Raw genomic sequence first — 18702 nt, 5'->3', positions numbered from 1 at the left:
AGGGCTAAAATATAGGGCTAAGATATAGGGTTAAGATATAGGGTTATGATATGGGGTTATGATATAGGGCTAAAATATAGGGTTAAGATATGGGGCTAAAATATAGGGCTAAGATATAGGGCTATGATATGGGGTTATGATATAGGGTTAAGATATAGGGCTAAAATATAGGGCTATGATATAGGGTTAAGATATGGGGCTATGATATAGGGTTAAGATATAGGGCTATGATATAGGGTTATGATATAGAGTTAAGATATGGGGCTAAGATATAGGGCTAAGATATAGGGTTATGATATAGGGTTAAGATATGGGGCTAAGATATAGGGTTGAGATATAGAGCTATGATATAGGGTTAAGATATGGGGCTAAGATATAGGGCTATGATATAGGGTTATGATATAGAGTTAAGATATGGGGCTAAAATATAGGGCTATGATATAGGGTTAAGATATGGGGCTATGATATAGGGTTAAGATATGGGGCTAAGATATAGGGTTAAGATATAGGGCTATGATATAGGGTTATGATATAGAGTTAAGATATGGGGCTAAAATATAGGGCTATGATATAGGGTTAAGATATGGGGCTATGATATAGGGTTAAGATATGGGGCTATGATATAGGGTTAAGATATGGGGCTATGATATAGGGTTAAGATATGGGGCTAAGATATAGGGTTGAGATATAGGGCTATGATATAGGGTTAAGATATGGGGCTAAGATATAGGGCTATGATATAGGGCAGGCCTCTAGTACTATAGTAGATTACAGCTCTCAACTGATTATACAAAACACTCATAAATAAATGAACAAATAAACTGAAAAGGTAAACAGTCGGTCTGTCAGGGGAATACCTAAATAACTACCACATCCATCAGTAAATGGTAACCATCTACACCTCAAAGGCATTGCATAGGATTATGGATTTTCTCCAATGAATCTATACTTTTTCTCTCTTTTCCCCTGAGATTCTACGAGACATTTGGTGATAGAAAAGTAAGGAGGAAACCGTCAGGAGAACTTAGAAAACTGATAGGAGTAGATATACTTTAAAACATGCCCAGACAGCTCTGTTCCTTTCGGCTGTGGTCGCAGTTTAAATACCAACATTACAGATCTCCCATGGAAGGTGCAAACAACACCTCTCTAACTGCTTCTGGCTGAGAAGAAAGAACACCTTGTGCGTCTTCTGATGGAAGCTGTGAGGAACCTGCCAACCCCTGACAGCTAAATGGATGTGCATGGAAGAACGTTCTATCTCCACTTAGCTGTTCAATGAGGACAATCTGTTGAATGAATAATCTGTTTATTTCAGCCTGTATGTTCCTGGAGATGGATAGCAGTACAGAGGCAGATTGGGAAGATACTTGTCTACCCACCTACGCACCCGCACAGCATTACAGCCAAGTTGCCAACTCACACTCCACACAACCAACAATAAGGCAAGGAAATGAAAAGTGGAAAACAGCATGGAGTTTACTCTACCTAATCTTATTGTGTGTGTGTGTGTGTGTGTGTGTGTGTGTGTGTGTGTGTGTGTGTGTGTGTGTGTGTGTGTGTGTGTGTGTGTGTGTGTGTGTGTGTGTGTGTGTGTGTGTGTGTGTGTGTGTGTGTGTGTGTGTAAGAGAGAGAGAGAGAGAGAGGTGAGAGAGTGAGAAAAAGATGTGAGGGAGAGAAAGATGTGAGAGAGAAAGAGACATCAGGGGGAGAGAGAAAGAGACGTCAGAGGGAGAGAGAAAGAAAGAGATGTGGGAGAGAGAGAAAGTGGTGAGAGAGAAAGAGATGTGGGAGAGAGAGAAAGTGGTGAGAGAGAGAAAGTGGTGAGAGAGAAAGAGATGTGACAGAAAAAGACGTGAGGGAGAGAGAGATGTGAGAGGGCAGGGATGTACGCTGTGATCTGATATAGTATACTCTATACTTTTCCCTTTAGATGGTGTCTGCACCACGGCGGACTGCAAATCAGTCAGCTAAATACACTAACACTGTATTTATTTCATGGAGGAATGGTTTGATTTGAGAGGATGATCACAACATTTATTTTCAACGTACTAAATCTATTGGTTTTCTACCCAAAATGACATAGGAAATATTGGGATCTATTTAATAAACACGAGACCAGCAAAAATTGATTTTAAAAAGTGTGGGGATATATCAGGAACAGCAGTATCTAGTGGTCAAAATGTATAAGCAACTTCAGTGACTCATTTCTCTGAACAGGGATGAAAAACATCACCAGATTCACAGGGAATACATTACATAGTATGGAGAAGCAATACTCCAAGCCTTAACTTCATACTACTTGTCTAACATAGAGAACTGATACTGGTTGTTGGGGTTGGATTGGCATGGGGGTCTGTAGGTAGTTTTTGAAATATAGGGGGAGGGGGGATTCCTCATGTCTTACTCATTGGTTGGAAGAAGTTTGATCCAAACCAGATGTTAGGTACTATATTTATTGAATATGATCTGAATCCTATAAATTAAAATGGCCAATTTGGGTGCTATCAATTAGCTTCATTGTTCAGAGATAAAGGTATATTTCAACTACATGTTTCAGGAATGCTAATAATAGATGTTACTAACTACATAAACAATTTCAGAACAATCTGAGATGGTGGGTGTCATGGCTTGCTGAAATGACATGGAACGACTCTAGAACTGACTACCCGCACCTTAAATGTTCTACCAAAGATGTTTCAATTTGTGGTTCCACCTCAGTGTATTTACTAAGAACCACACAGGATTCACTGGTGAGAGCGCTAAGCGGAAGCACTGTTCTGTCTGACTGCTATCACGCAAGGAAGGGGACGGAAGTCTCAGACCTGCTGCCTTTTGAAACATCGTTGCAGTGTATGACTGCGGATGGATATGTTCCAACGCTATACAAAGAAAGAGTTCCCAGAATCATCGTCATTGGGAAATTCCAGACAGTTCCCAAAAGCTTGCTAATTGTCCCTTGCATCACCCATTCCCATGGGATTATACATCAAACTGTATTCACAATTATATAACCAATCGTGTAACAAAAAAAAGCCGTAAAGGCACTTCAGGAAAATGTATGATTGCTTGGAACTATTTACTTATTGTCACGTAAAGTCCCGCGTATGTACACTGTTCGTAGTTCGACCGTGCGCTGACGTCATCGATTTGCTCCGCTCCTTCCTTTCCTCGGTGGTTGAAGCTCTGCCGCGTTGTTGTGTCGTTTACTGCTTTCATTTGTGACGAAGATGGCCGCTGGTCCCCTCTCCGCTGTCCCTAACACATCCACGAATAGTGATGGGATCCTTATCGGCGACAGAGTTTATTCTGAAGTTGTCCTCACTATCAGCAACTCTCTTATACCAGAGGAAAGGCTTCAGCCAACCCCGTCTATGCTCGATGGCCTCGACCTGCACACGGAGACCGACCTCCGTAGCCTGGGTTGCGAGCTAATTCAATCGGCTGGTATTCTTCTACGCTTGCCACAGGTAAACATTCAAAAATAACATCCAGTATCGTTATCTTATGAAAAACATAAGTACCATAGTGGTTGTTGTTTATCGCATCTTTGTTTATATAACCCGTCAAAATAAGGCCAAGCAAGCAAGGCCGGGAAATGCCCAAGGCTAACGTTCGCTCACAGCAAGCTAGTTAACTTATTTATTAGCATAATCTGGTAGACTAATTTGGTTCATTGTTGTCGAATCATGTGTACAACCGTGTTATTTAGTGCAATTATCAGTTACAAATTTAACTGATTTGAATAAGTAGTTGATTTAAACGTGTGCTGCGCTTACAGCGGGATAACGGCCGTGGGATGACAAGAACAAAATGGCGGATATCTATGAATTCCATTTAACGTGACATAAACCTGTCGTATTAATTTATTGTTCTTTACCTTACAGGTGGCAATGGCTACGGGTCAAGTTCTTTTTCATCGTTTTTTCTACTCAAAATCATTTGTCAAACACAGTTTTGAGGTAAGTCAAGTTGTCTTTTTCGGCAAATTAGCAGTACAACATTAGGTAGTTTAGCATCGGCACCGGGTCGTGTGTGTAGAAAACGTTTACGTTGGCGGCCATATTGTAATGTACAGTAGCGTAGCTGGATTATGGCACGTAACCAGGCCTGTTTTGAAACTATTTCATAGTCATTGCAGCTAGCTAGCTTGTCACTTTAGGTGACGTAGTCGTTGCAACGCCTCAGAGTAATGCTAGCTAACCACATCTTGCAACATACTGTAAATCTCTTTATTCTTGTGTCCCCAGATTGTTGCAATGGCCTGTGTCAACTTGGCTTCCAAGATCGAGGAAGCGCCACGACGATTCAGAGACGTCATCAATGTTTTTCACCATTTAAAACAGAGTCATAGAGGCAAAAGGTAAGCATCCATATAGAAACTATCCTTTGTTTATGTCGGTTTTACATCTCTTTTAATTGTATGTTAACCATTTGTGAAAAATGCAAGTATATTCATCTTGCATTATATTAATTAGTAACTATGTTTTAAGTATCTTGTATGATGCTCTGATGTATGAATGTGGGAAAAAAAGCCCTTTGTTGATCCATGCTCTCTAAACCATACTCTAAAACGTTTCAGTTTCCTCATCTCTGATCAATGGTAGTTACAACATTATATTCACAGCTACATGCATAGACAAGTAGATCAGTGAAAGGTGATAAATTAGCACCTCTAACCTAAATAACTGTTGGTTGCCAAGAGAGAGAACTACTAGGCACCAGAAGACAGGACACACTGCTAGACGAGTGTGTCTTTGACCAGAATAATCTGTTCAGTTCCAATTCTAAGGCTGTGGTATTAACTTGGGTTCTCTTTTCCCTTGCAACCAACTAACAGCGACCAGCTACATTTACCAAAGCCTGGGTGATGTGGAATGGTACGTAGAGATGAAGCAGTCGGCATGACAACCATGAGCGAGGTGTCACCCCCTCCCCTGGGAGACGCCCGTGGTGTGAGTCACTGCGGTGCACTGGGATCGGGGAGGACAGGTTGGCCGCAGGTCCTAGGCTGGGAGCCTTGGACTCCTTTGTCTCAGTCTAAGCTTTTGGTGTTTGTGGACCCTCTGGTAACGTAGCTCAAACACTACATACTGTGTGTACGTACTACAGAGCAACCTCCCTCATTCACCAAATGGCATTCACGGCTTTTACAGAAATATCACTTTTATTTTTATTTCCCCCCTTAGAACATTTGTACAATTGTTCACATGCATTAGTTAGTGCATCTAGATTTAATATTAATATTGAGGGGATGTAATGCATGTAAGAGGTGGGTGAGTTGAGTTTGAATGAAAATACATCACCTGTAATTGATGGACATACGCAGGGCTTTCCAGACTCTTTAAAAAAATATATTTTTTTAAGAGGTTTGTTTGGAGGAAACAGTTTTTGTCTTGGAAATTGACCATTGTATGCTAAACTGAACAGTCAGTCTTTGGAGTAGATATAACCCATTACATCTGCTGCCTTACTGCAGCTTGTGTAGTAGCTTGGAAACATGAACTGTTCATCTCATCCTGGCTAGACTAACACTGAAGTAAGGAAATGAGTAAATACAAACTTGCTTTTGTAAAGACAAAGTAGACTGCCATGACATGCACGTTTTAATAGCAACTTTGGTCATGTTTGTTCTGATAACTGTTCCGTTAGAAAATGTTTTTAATTCTGACACATCTAGTGTCCAGAAGTATTAGCTACAGTCATGTTACCCCCTTGTCATATCAGGGGACTAGATGGGTACGGTCATGTTGCTACCTTGTCATATCAGGACCAGATGGGTATGGTCATGTTGCTACCATGTTATATCAGAGGACTAGATGGGTACGGTCATGTTGCTACCTTGTCATATCAGGACCAGATGGGTATGGTCATGTTGCTACCATGTTATATCAGAGGACTAGATGGGTACGGTCATGTTGCTACCATGTCATATCAGAGGACTAGATGGGTACGTTCATGTTGCTACCATGTTATATCAGAGGACTAGATGGGTACGGTCACGTTGGTACCATGTTATATCAGAGGACTAGATGGGTACGGTCACGTTGGTACCATGTTATATCAGAGGACTAGATGGGTGCGGTCATGTTGCTACCATGTCATATCAGAGGACTAGATGGGTACGGTCATGTTGCTACCATGTCATATCAGAGGACTAGATGGGTACGTTCATGTTGCTACCATGTCATATCAGAGGACTAGATGGGTACGGTCATGTTGCTACCATGTCATATCAGAGGACTAGATGGGTACGGCATGTTGCTACCATGTCATATCAGGACCAGATGGGTACGGTCACGTTGGTACCATGTTATATCAGAGGACTAGATGGGTACGGTCATGTTGGTACCTTGTCATATCAGAGGACTAGATGGGTACGGTCATGTTGGTACCTTGTCATATCAGAGGACTAGATGGGTACGGTCACGTTGGTACCATGTTATATCAGAGGACTAGATGGGTACGGTCATGTTGGTACCATGTTATATCAGAGGACTAGATGGGTACGGTCACGTTGCTACCATGTCACCAGAGGACCATATAAAAATGCTACCTCTTGCATTTCTGATGTGGTGTCCTTAATCTCCTGTAGACTGATCTGCCTGTTTTGAAGGGATCTGTTTTTACACACAATATGAGTCTATAGGCGGTGATGACCAAAATCTATTAGTCCATTTTCTTACAAATGGTGTGTTTGAGTACTCGTTTTGTAAGTAAATCGTAATGTAGGCCGTACCTGACGTATTTTCTTTCCATAACATGGTGAAAGTGCATGTTTTGCTTGTAAGGCTTCTTAGTTGGGTGACTATGCGACTGAAGTCAGGGAAGTCCAGGTTATTCCATTACAAAGGGAAGACCAGAACGGGTAGTCCAGGTTATTCCATTACAAGGGGAATAACAGAACAGGTAGTCCAGGTTATTGTAAGTCGCTCTGGATAAGAGCGTCTGCTAAATGACTTAAATGTAAATGTAAAAATGTACAAGGGGAATAACAGAACAGGTTGTCCAGGTTATTCCATTACAAAGGGAAGAACAGAACGGGTAGTCCAGGTTATTCCATTACAAGGGGAAGAACAGAACGGGTAGTCCAGGTTATTCCATTACAAAGGGAAGAACAGAACGGGTAGTCCAGGTTATTCCATTACAAGGGGAAGAACAGAACGGGAAGTCCAGGTTATTCCATTACAAGGGGAAGAACAGAACGGGTAGTCCAGGTTATTCCATTACAAGGGGAAGAACAGAACGGGTAGTCCAGGTTATTCCATTACAAAGGGAAGAACAGAACGGGTAGTCCAGGTTATTCCATTACAAGGGGAAGAACAGAACGGGTAGTCCAGGTTATTCCATTACAAGGGGAAGAACAGAACGGGTAGTCCAGGTTATTCCATTACAAGGGGAAGAACAGAACGGGTAGTCCAGGTTATTCCATTACAAGGGGAAGAACAGAACGGGTAGTCCAGGTTATTCCATTACAAGGGGAAGAACAGAACGGGTAGTCCAGGTTATTCCATTACAAAGGGAAGAACAGAACGGGTAGTCCAGGTTATTCCATTACAAGGGGAAGAACAGAACGGGTAGTCCAGGTTATTCCATTACAAGGGGAAGAACAGAACGGGTAGTCCAGGTTATTCCATTACAAGGGGAAGAACAGAACGGGTAGTCCAGGTTATTCCATTACAAGGGAAGAACAGAACGGGTAGTCCAGGTTATTCCATTACAAGGGGAAGAACAGAACGGGTAGTCCAGGTTATTCCATTACAAGGGGAAGAACAGAACGGGTAGTCCAGGTTATTCCATTACAAGGGGAATAACAGAACGGGTAGTCCAGGTTATTCCATTACAAGGGGAAGAACAGAACGGGTAGTCCAGGTTATTCCATTACAAGGGGAAGAACAGAACGGGTAGTCCAGGTTATTCCATTACAAGGGGAAGAACAGAACGGGTAGTCCAGGTTATTCCATTACAAGGGGAAGAACAGAACGGGTAGTCCAGGTTATTCCATTACAAGGGGAAGAACAGAACGGGTAGTCCAGGTTATTCCATTACAAGGGGAATAACAGAACGGGTAGTCCAGGTTATTCCATTACAAGGGGAAGAACAGAACGGGTAGTCCAGGTTATTCCATTACAAGGGGAATAACAGAACAGGTAGTCCAGGTTTTTACCCTCTTGTTTGGTGATGTTTATTTCTGTGAAAGCTGTGATGCATGGTGACTTGAGGTAGACATGGATCAGTGTAACTCAAAAGCTTCCACTGAAATCACAGGAGTCAAACCCCCTAAAAAAACATTTGGGCCTGTTGCTTTTAGTTGGTTGAAGGGGGAAAGAGAACCAGTCAATGAAAGCAGAAGGGTGCTTTCTTTCTGTTTTTGAGGGGGGGGAAACATTTTTGGTTATTTTCATTCTTTTTATAAAGCAGGAGTGCAAGTTCTTTGATTCTTGATCAGAACTACATTAATACCAAAAACCAAGTGATCAAAGCTGAACGGAGAATCCTGAAGGAGCTGGGCTTCTGTGTACACGTCAAGCACCCGCACAAGGTGAGTCCCAGTTACATCGCTCAGAATACACATACAGTGCAACTGTAGACCCAGCCGGTGCTATTCTTGCTCAAGTCACAGCTACATTTATCTCAACACTAGCATAAGGCCAACCTATTAGACTACACTACTACAATTACGTCTTTGATAGTTTGTGTGACGCACATGACAGCTGTAGTTGTGGTGTTTAAGAACATTCTCTTCTCAGTACAGCCAGGTGGTTTGCATTCTCCCACACCTGGTGATTGTGAAACCGTGTTGATTATTGCATAATGTCAACTGGTCTTCTTCCAGATCATCGTCATGTACCTGCAAGTCCTGGAATGTGAGAAGAACCAGACTCTGGTCCAGACCGCCTGGTAAGTACATGGCCTGTACCCTAACTAACCCAGTGCCCTACGTCACAAACACCTGCTGTATCACCCTCTGTAACCTCTATTCTCTGATGGATTCATTAGTGTCTTATTGAGACCTGTTTGTTATCCTCTTGTCCATGCATGGCTATTTCTAGTCTATGATTCTGGTGCCCAGGGAACTCAGTTTAACTTTGTCCTTTCTCTCTACTCTTTGATTAAAGGGTAGTCCATGCTGGTAAGTCTCATAAAGAACCTCTGAAATCTGCTCCTCCAACCACATGACCTCAGGAGCGCCCCCATTGGCTGGCTGCCCTTCTCGGAGACAGCCAATCCAGTGAGAGCTCTCTGCCGAGATTCACTGAAGGGGGCGGGCCTTTCCCAACTGCCAGCATCGTCTTGTTTTCTCTTGGGGGTGTCCAGAAGGATTTGTATTTTGGGGGTTTTGCTTCCTAGGTTAAAGTTGTATACATTTTTTTCTAGATAGCTATATAGATAACTATTGCATTCTACTTATATATTTTTTCTAGTTTACTTGCTCTAGATTTGAAGTAAACATATCCTGAAGTATTTTTTTTTTGACTCAACCGTTTTCTGGGTATGCCTTTTTGATGCAGTAGTTAAAGTGTACTGTTGAACTGTCTATTTGATTTTCCCAAACTGACGTGGTCTCCAGACATGTCTTACAGGCTGATCCTGCTCAGGCTTTGTCTCCAAGGACCTGTCTCGCCACCCATCAATATCCAATGGCCACTTTTTGCAGTAATCTATCAGTAGTCCACCAGTCCAAAGTTCAAACCCTCAGCAAGTCTAGGGAAGCCTGTTCTGGGGGACCTCTGTGTGAGCTGGTTTTCTGAATAATGTTTAATTGATCTGAAATCGTATGACAGACCACTTTTATTTTTTATTTAACTAGGCAAGTCAGTTAAGAACAAATTATTATACCCTGGCCAAACTCCCTTGACACAGACAACGCTGGGCCAATTGTGCGCTGCCCTATGCCAGTCGCATTCCAGGACTGGCTCGGAATGGCTAAATGTAGTCAAGACTATTCAGAGAAGCCCAGTTTAGATTTCAATGCGTTTCTTTTTTTGTTCTCGGTAAAGATAGGTTTTGCATATCAGCCCCAGCTTCCATTAACTTCTTAGGGCTGCAATCTCGTTAACGGGATCGATATGACAACAACCAGTGAAAGTGCAGGGCGCCAAATTCAAAACAACAAAAATCTCTAAATTAAAATTCCTCAAACATACATGTAACTTATACCGTTTTAAAGGTAATCTTGTTGTTAATCCCACCACAGTGTCCGATTTCAAATAGGCTTTACAGCGAAAGCACCACAAACGATTGTTAGGTCACCACCAACTCACAGAGAAACACAGCCATTTTTCCAGCCAAAGAGAGGAGTCACAAAAAGCACAAATAGAGAAAATTAATCACTAACCTTTGATCTTCATCAGATGACACTCATAGGACTTCATGTTACACAATACATGTATGTTTTGTTTGATAAAGTTCATATTTATATTTTTAAAAATCTCAGTATACATTGTTCACTAGTTCCAAAAACATCCGCTGATATTGCAGAGAGCCACGTCATTTTACAGAAATACTCATTATAAACGTCAATGGAAATATAGATATACCGCTCCTTAATTGCAACCGCTGTGTCAGATTTCAAATAAACTACGGAAAAAGCAAACCATGCAATAATCTGAGAACGGCGCTAAGAAAAAATAAATGATCTGCCATGTTCGAGTCAACAGAAATCAGAAATAACTTTATAAATATCCACTTACCTTTGATCTTCAAGCACTCCCAGGAATCCCAGTTCCACATTAAATGTTTGATTTAGTTAGTTTAGTAGCTACTTTTGGGGCGTTTAGTACACAAATCCAAACGCTCGTCCAGCTGAACATCAGAAAACTTCCAAAAGTTATATTACAGGTCCTAGAAACATTTCAAACCAAGTATAGAATCAATCTTTAGGACGTTTTTAATCATAAATCTTCAATAATGTTCCATCTGGAGAATTCCATTGTGTGTAGAAAAGCCATGGAACGCAGGTCGCTATCATGTGAAATGCTCATGACCAGGACCTGGCTCTCTGCCAGACCACTGACTCAAACAGCTCTCATCCGTCCCCACCTCACAGTAGAAGCCTCATTCAAGTTTCTAAAGACGGTTGACATCTAGTGGAAGCCTTATGAAGTGCAACATAACCAATATCCCACTGTGTATTCAATAGGGGCTGGGTTGAAAATTGGCCGACCTCAGATTTCCCACTTCCTTGTTTGGATTTCTGTTATACTCACATACATCATTCAAACAGTTTTAGAAACTTCTGAGTGTTTTCTATCCAATAGTAATATGCATATATTAGCAACTGGGACTGAGGAGCTGGCCGTTTACTCTGGGCACCTTTCATCCAAGCTAATCAATACTGCCCCTGCAGCCATAAGAAGTTAAATCCTGCGGGGAACACATTTTGAGTGGGTAGGGGTTCTACCAGCAGTGTTCTGTCACACACACACCCCCCTCATCTTTCTGTTTCAGTTTGTCTGTCTGACTGCTCGCTAGATGGCAAAACCATCGATCAGAAATGTCCATTGTCTGTCAGTGAGATGTTTCCATGTCTTGCCTGAGCTATAGCTTTATCAGGGTCACTGAAACTCCAACTACTACCCTGTTACTCGACATAACAGCATTGTGTAGAGGCCTTTTGATGGGAGTTCAAGTTGAAAGCTACTTAGAGATTATATCTAGAGTGCAGCATGCCATCCCATCCCACAGCTCTAGTCTGACCTGTCCAATCTCATCCTTGAGCTGTGGTTAAGGGAAACTTCCATCTCTCCTCTCAGCCAAGAGATGAGTTGTTGCCTCTATGGCTGTGACCTACTAAAGGGCTGCATCATATCTCTGATCACCTCCACCTCGGTCTGCTCTGCATTCACCTTCAGTTTGCATGTGCACTTTCCAAAGACATTTGAATAGTAGGACGCATGAAATAGGTGTCCTAACTTGAGTGGTTTTCATTTCTTTTGGACGTCCTATTGTTACGGTAAGGAGCTGTGGGCTCTAGCCCCGTCTGCACTGTCCTGTGTACAAGCTTTCATCTGTGACGCTGCATGTCCAGCTCAACACCAACATGGATGCACCTGAGAGAGAGAGAGAGAGAGGTAGCAGGACAAAGATAAACTAGTCTCCATACCATTAGCCTGTTGCTATGTCAGACAAATCTGTATTTTATTGGCGTGGTCACCAACTGTGGTCCTCTAGAGCTGCAGTTTGCAGTCTTTTGTTTCACCTGAGCACTAACACACGGTTCAAGTATTTAATGGTCAAGCTGGAACAAACTTGCACCCCTGTAGCTCTCGAGAACCAGCTGATGACTGCCCAGACCACTGTGAAATGGGCTGTTTGGGAGGAGATGGTGCTATGTTTCTGTATGTTGCTTGTGTCTTGTAGGAACTACATGAATGACAGCCTCAGGACCAATGTGTTTGTGAGGTTCCAAGCTGAAACTATCGCCTGTGCCTGCATCTACCTGGCTGCCAGAGCTCTGCAGGTACCGTTGGATTGGTCTTCTCCCCATCTCTAGTCTTCCACTTTTCCCCCATCATCTCTCCTGTAACAGGATGAGTCTCTTAACCAGTGTTCCCTACCCATCCCATTTTAATTTGATTTAACCAGGCAAGTCAGTTAAGAACAAATTCTTATTTTAAATGACGGCCTAGGAACAGTGGGTTAACTGCCTTGTTCAGGGGGGGGCAGAACAACAGATTTTTACCTTGTCAGCTCAGGGATTCGATCTTGCAACCTTTCCGTTACTAATCCAATGTTTACCATCATTAACTAAGTGCTGTGTGTCTGTAGATGCCTCTCCCGTCCAGACCTCACTGGTACCTGCTGTTTGGAGCCACAGAGGAGGAGATCAAGGATATCTGTATCACCACCCTCAAACTGTACACCAGGAAGAAGGTACATATCATCCCCTGAACCTTCTAGCAACCCTGCTGTATAACATAATCCACCACACAGTACCTTCTTAACCCCTCCCTGTCACACTCTCTCTCGACCAGCCGGACTATGACCACCTGGAGAAGGAAGTGGAGAAGAGGAAGATGTCTCTGCAGGAGGCCAAGCTGAAGGCTAAAGGGCTGAACCCTGATGGGACCCCAGCTCTGTCCAACCTGGGAGGCTTCTCACCCGGATCCAAACCCTGTGAGTTTACTTTACCATAGCTGTCCAGTTTAAATAAGTGGTCAAGTCATCATAGATAAGTACTTAAAATAAAATAAAAAGTAACACAGTAGTACAATAATATTCCATTTCTAAACGGGGACCACCCAGTCTAAAGACATGTTATGTGTTACCCAGGTTCTCCCAACATAGTGAAGGTGGAGGACAAATCGCCCAACCCCCAGGCTCTCAAACCTGTAAAGAAAGAGCCAGACAGCAGAGCCCAGGGCTCCAAGAGCCCACACAACGGGTGAGGGACACACACACAGCTCTTTAACTACTCAACACAGCAGGGCCTTTCGTTCTGGAGGGAAAGGGCTTTATTTTCCCATTTTAAACAGACACCCCTAATGGAAATGGAATGTTTCATCTCTCCTTTCTTTCTCTGTGTCAGGCTGAGGAAGGAGGCTAAAATTGGGAGAAACAGCAGGAGTAGGAGTGGATCTCGTTCCAGAACTCGCTCGCGATCACGCTCCCCACGCAGACAGTAAGACTTTAGTACTTCATTCATTGTCTGCTTTACTGCGGTACTTTACAGCCAGTTTACTGCGGTGCTTTACAGCCAGTTTACTGCGGTACTTTACAGCCAGTTTACTGAGGTACTTTACAGCCAGTTTACTGAGGTACTTTACAGCCAGTTTACTGAGGTACTTTACAGCCAGTTTACTGAGGTACTTTACAGCCAGTTTACTGAGGTACTTTACAGCCAGTTTACTGAGGTACTTTACAGCCAGTTTACTGAGGTACTTTACAGCCAGTTTACTGAGGTACTTTACAGCCAGTTTACTGAGGTACTTTACAGCCAGTTTACTGAGGTACTTTACAGCCAGTTTACTGAGGTACTTTACAGCCAGTTTACTGAGGTACTTTACAGCCAGTTTACTGAGGTACTTTACAGCCAGTTTACTGAGGTACTTTACAGCCAGTTTACTGAGGTACTTTACAGCCAGTTTACTGAGGTACTTTACAGCCAGTTTACTGAGGTACTTTACAGCCAGTTTACTGAGGTACTTTGCAGCCGCTATTTTACTGCGGTACTTTGCAGCCGCTATTTTACTGCGGTACTTTGCAGCCGCTAGTTTACTGCGGTACTTTGCAGCCGCTAGTTTACTGCGGTACTTTGCAGACGCTAGTTTACTGCGGTACTTTGCAGACGCTAGTTTACTGCGGTACTTTGCAGACGCTAGTTTACTGCGGTACTTTGCAGACGCTAGTTTACTGCGGTACTTTGCAGACGCTAGTTTACTGCGGTACTTTGCAGACGCTAGTTTACAGCCGGTACTTTGCAGACGCTAGTTTACAGCCGGTACTTTGCAGACGCTAGTTTACAGCCGGTACTTTACAGACGCTAGTTTACAGCCGGTACTTTGCAGACGCTAGTTTACTGCGGTACTTTGCAGACGCTAGTTTACAGCCGGTACTTTGCAGACGCTAGTTTACAGCCGGTACTTTGCAGACGCTAGTTTACAGCCGGTACTTTGCAGACGCTAGTTTACAGCCGGTACTTTGCAGACGCTAGTTTACTGCGGTACTTTGCAGACGCTTTTACTGCGGTACTTTACAGACGCTAGTTTACTGCGGTACTTTTAGTTTACTGCGGTACTTTGCAGACGCTAGTTTACAGCCGGTACTTTGCAGACGCTAGTTTACAGCCGGTACTTTGCAGACGCTAGTTTACAGCCGGTACTTTACAGACGCTAGTTTACTGCGGTATTTTACAGACGGTATTTTACTGCCGGTATTTTACTGCGGTACTTTACAGACGGTACTTTACAACTGGTACTTTACAGACGGTACTTTACTGCTGTACTTTACAACCGGTACTTTACAGCCGGTATTTTACTGCGGTACTTTACTGCCGGTATTTTACTGCGGTACTTTACTGCCGGTATTTTACTGACGGTACTTTACAGACGGTACTTTACAGCCGGTACTTTACAGACGGTACTTTACAACCGGTACTTTACAACCGGTACTTTACAGACGGTACTTTACAACCGGTACTTTACAACCGGTACTTTACAGACAGTATTTTACTGCTGTACTTTACAACCGGTACTTTACAGCCGGTATTTTACTGCGGTACTTTACTGCCGGTATTTTACTGCGGTACTTTACATACGGTAGTTTACTGCCGGTATTTTACTGCGGTACTTTACAGCCGGTACTTTACATACTGTATTTTACAGACGGTATTTTACAACCGGTACTTTACAGACGGTATTTTACAACCGGTACTTTACATACGGTGTTTTACAACCTGTACTTTACTGCGGTACTTTACAGACAGTATTTTACAACCGGTACTTTACTGCGGTACTTTACAGACGGTATTTTACAACCGGTACTTTACTGCGGTACTTTACAGACGGTATTTTACAACCGGTACTTTACTGCGGTACTTTACAGACGGTATTTTACAACCGGTACTTTACAGACGGTATTTTACAACCGGTGTCACACTCATGTAGTAATATTCAACTGGAGTCTTAACTCTTTTCTTTACTCTCCAGTTACAACAGCCGGCGAAGTCGTTCTGGGACCTACAGTTCTCGTTCTCGCAGTCGGTCTCACAGCCGCAGCCCCTCACCCCGACGCCATCCGTCCTCCCCCCTCCTCCTCCCACACCTCAAGCCAAAGCCCGGCCACCATGGCAACATCGACCCCAAGCCATCGAGTCGTCATAGCAGCAGCGGCGGAGGTGCTCACAAGAGGAAGAGGTCAAGGTCGCGCTCTGCCAGCAAAGGAGAGAGGGAACGGGAGAGGGGGAGGGAGCGGGACAGAGACCGCAGCACGTCGGACCTCTCTTCGGCCAAGAAGCACAAGCACGAGAGAGGTGGAGCTGGGGGAGGACATCACCGTGGAGACAGGAGGGAGCGGTCCAGGTCGTACGACCGAGAACGAGAAAGGGCGCGCACCCACAAGACCAAACGCCATAGCAGCAGCAGTGGTGGACACTCAGGGCACGGACGTCATCGCCGCTGAACCAGGGGCAGGAGTCCCCTCCACTCCTTAATGCAGTTTTGTGTTCTGCTTTACCACAATCCTCCTTTTCAACCTGTTTTAATTCACATGTAAATGATGGACTTGGAGACGACATATTTACAGTGTAAAGATGGTTAAAACTGCTGATTTAGTGACAACGCTTTGATTTATAAAAGCGACTCTTCAGTGGAAGAAGGCATGAATGCGTGTACTACAAAATAATAATTCAGGAAAGACCTCAAGACTTTGTGGACTGAAGGAAGTGACCACCGGGTTCTGTTTGTTTTATCTAAAGCAGTGTTCTGTACAGATTGCAAAGGACTACTGGGCTTCTCTAGAAACAGGCTGTATCTTTTTACAGCTGAATGCAGACTCTTGATTTCAGAACCTTTTTAGGATTGTGGTGAATTTGTTACACTGGTTTTTAGTCTGCACGTGTTCATGTCTGATTTTTACTTAATTAAAAAAAAAAAGAATTACAATTTGACTCCACTTCTCTTTTGTAACACTGGACTACAGGTCATGAAAAGCTGCAATCTGCTGTAGGTGGTGTTCACACAGGGAGCCCAATTCTGATCTTTTTCCTCTAATTGGTCTTCTGACCAATCAGATCAGCTCTGATGTGATTGGCATTCTGGCCATTCTGATTGGTCAAAAGTAGGGATGACTCAACTACATATTTGTACGTTAACCAATATCCAATATTTTCTTTGCCGAAACACCCAATTCCCATATATATATATATTTTTGTGGCCTTTTATGCATTCTAGTACAGTTAAATAGTTGAAACACTGAGTAAAATGTTATTTTGTTAACATTTACATGTCCCCATTACCAATAAAACATGATCAAAACCTATTTCTTTCACTTGCTGTTTTGTTCATTCACAACCAGAGTTTTTCAGCATACATGTCAAGCAGTGAGGTTTCAGCTCTCTGTCCGTCCGCGGCCTCTTCCTCGTTGCGCACTGTCCATTTCCATCTTGTCCAGCTTTGTAGCGTTTCATGTAAACCCTGTCTGCATCAAGGTAGCGGTCCTTGTACCCAGCATGGTGGCGACACAGAGGTTCAGAGAGAATGCCACCGAATCGCTTGTTCACAGCCTCTAATAGAGTTTCAACCGTACGGTATGTCGGCAGTTTTGTTGAGCAGGCGTTTCAATGCCGTGACAGACAGCATCACTTCTACTATAGACGCTGTTGAGCTCATTTCTTGAGTCAGTTGTTCGATTGGAGCGTGTTCATGTTTCCAAGTTTCAAACATGTTCTCAAATGCCATTTCAATGGCAGCAGCGGTTTGAGAACCAGCACATTCTTGAGCAATACGGCTTTCCTCAATACGAGATCCTTGTTGACCCACTGTGCTGTCAGACTAGGCATGCTCATTGGTCCAAATGTCAGTCTACTGTGCTGTCAGACTAGGCATGCTCATTGGTCCAAATGTCAGTCTTGAAGCTAATAGCAGAGATGCTCATAGATGTGGGTTTCAACAATACTGTGTAACTCCGGTAGAACATCTGAAAAATAGCACCTACTTGTTGCTGTTTTTCTGTGCAGCGCTGTGTTTTTCGTGGTATTACTACTACGTACGTTTATATAGGTGTGCACGTCAGCTTTGACATTGGTTTTGCACATCGATTCCGATATCGTGCATCCCTAGGCAAAAGCCCAATTTAGTGGAAAAATATCAGAAATTGGTCAGCTTGTATGAATGCAGCCAAAATGGGGCCTGTTTAAACACAGGCCAAGTCCTCAGCCCTCAGCTTGGCATGACAACTATCTCTTTAAGTCGAGCAGGCCTCCTCTACTGGCAGCTGGGACTGCTGTCTTCATGATCCAAGTGTGAAAAGCTGCCCTTCACATTCTGGTAATGTTCTCTGTTATCACATAATCGTTCTGCTAATCATCAGACACTGCTACCATTTTAACATGGGAAGTAATTGCTCCTCTCGGGTAAATACTTTTCATTGAATTGATATATTAAAACCCAGTGTGATACCCCAGTGCTGTGTAATTCCAAACCTGCATATTATGCCTTATTACTCTGCAGAGTGTATAGGTAAGTGATACGGGTAGATAACATGAACTTCCTGTTAAACAATGTTATCATGTTACAAAATACGAATTGTATAATGTAGTTTGTTTGTCAAGTGTTCTGATGAGCGTGTATTATGTTTCGCCACAAGAGGGCGGTATACCACCCTGCATCACACTGCTGGTTTGCCTCTGAAGCTCTTAAACAGGGTTGGTTCTGGTCAGTCCCTGGATGGGAGACCAGATTCTGATGGAAGTGGTGTTGGATGGCCAGCAGGAGGCACTCTTTCCTCTGGTATAAAATATATATATATATATCCCAATGCCCCAGGGCAGTGAGTGGGGACATTGCCCTTTGTACGGTGCCGTCTTTCGGATGGGATGTTAAACAGGTGGCCTGACTGGACACCATAGTCTCAGCTTATGACTACTGGTGAACAGTATACTACCCAGTGGTTCATTTCTATGTTTGTCTGTGCAATCTCTTTTTTTTAAACAACCGTGCGTTAGTGTTTAAGGAAAGAAAACACACGTATAGGAAAGTTAGC

At 43.2% G+C, this 18702-nt stretch overlaps 1 protein-coding gene and 1 long non-coding RNA gene across 2 annotated transcripts; one reads left to right on the top strand and one right to left on the bottom strand.

The window, feature by feature from the left end:
• The first annotated feature begins 3134 nt into the window (after positions 1 to 3134).
• On the top strand, positions 3135 to 16980 carry LOC118397588 (cyclin-L1-like). Its single transcript, XM_035792516.1, has 11 exons — positions 3135 to 3470; positions 3888 to 3962; positions 4251 to 4363; positions 8422 to 8542; positions 8837 to 8901; positions 12364 to 12463; positions 12772 to 12876; positions 12978 to 13119; positions 13276 to 13387; positions 13532 to 13624; positions 15651 to 16980. The coding sequence occupies exons 1-11, from the start codon at positions 3231 to 3233 to the stop codon at positions 16120 to 16122; spliced, it is 1638 nt and encodes a 545-aa protein (XP_035648409.1). The 5' UTR covers positions 3135 to 3230; the 3' UTR covers positions 16123 to 16980.
• LOC127908826 (uncharacterized) lies at positions 5707 to 6633 on the bottom strand. The gene is made up of 3 exons (XR_008068590.1): positions 6439 to 6633; positions 6227 to 6395; positions 5707 to 5841 (listed from the first exon to the last, which is right to left on the bottom strand). It is a non-coding gene; the product is annotated as an uncharacterized LOC127908826 (long non-coding RNA).
• Positions 16981 to 18702: the final 1722 nt, after the last annotated feature.

This window comes from Oncorhynchus keta, chromosome 18 (genome assembly GCF_023373465.1).
Source record: "Oncorhynchus keta strain PuntledgeMale-10-30-2019 chromosome 18, Oket_V2, whole genome shotgun sequence".
Classification (NCBI taxonomy): Eukaryota; Metazoa; Chordata; class Actinopteri; order Salmoniformes; family Salmonidae; genus Oncorhynchus; species Oncorhynchus keta.
The sequence above is the reverse complement of the archived record's forward strand: the minus strand, read 5'-3'. Positions and strand labels throughout refer to the sequence as shown.

What these genes read in the sequence shown, in the direction of transcription:
- LOC118397588 (XM_035792516.1), top strand. Translation starts at nt 3,231, where the DNA reads ATGGCCGCTGGTCCCCTCTCCGCTGTCCCTAACACATCCACGAATAGT. An exon ending in TTCTTCTACGCTTGCCACAG is followed by an intron (nt 3,471 to 3,887) that starts GTAAACATTCAA and finishes TTTACCTTACAG; the next exon opens with GTGGCAATGGCTACGGGTCA. An exon ending in CAGAGTCATAGAGGCAAAAG is followed by an intron (nt 4,364 to 8,421) that starts GTAAGCATCCAT and finishes TTTATAAAGCAG; the next exon opens with GAGTGCAAGTTCTTTGATTC.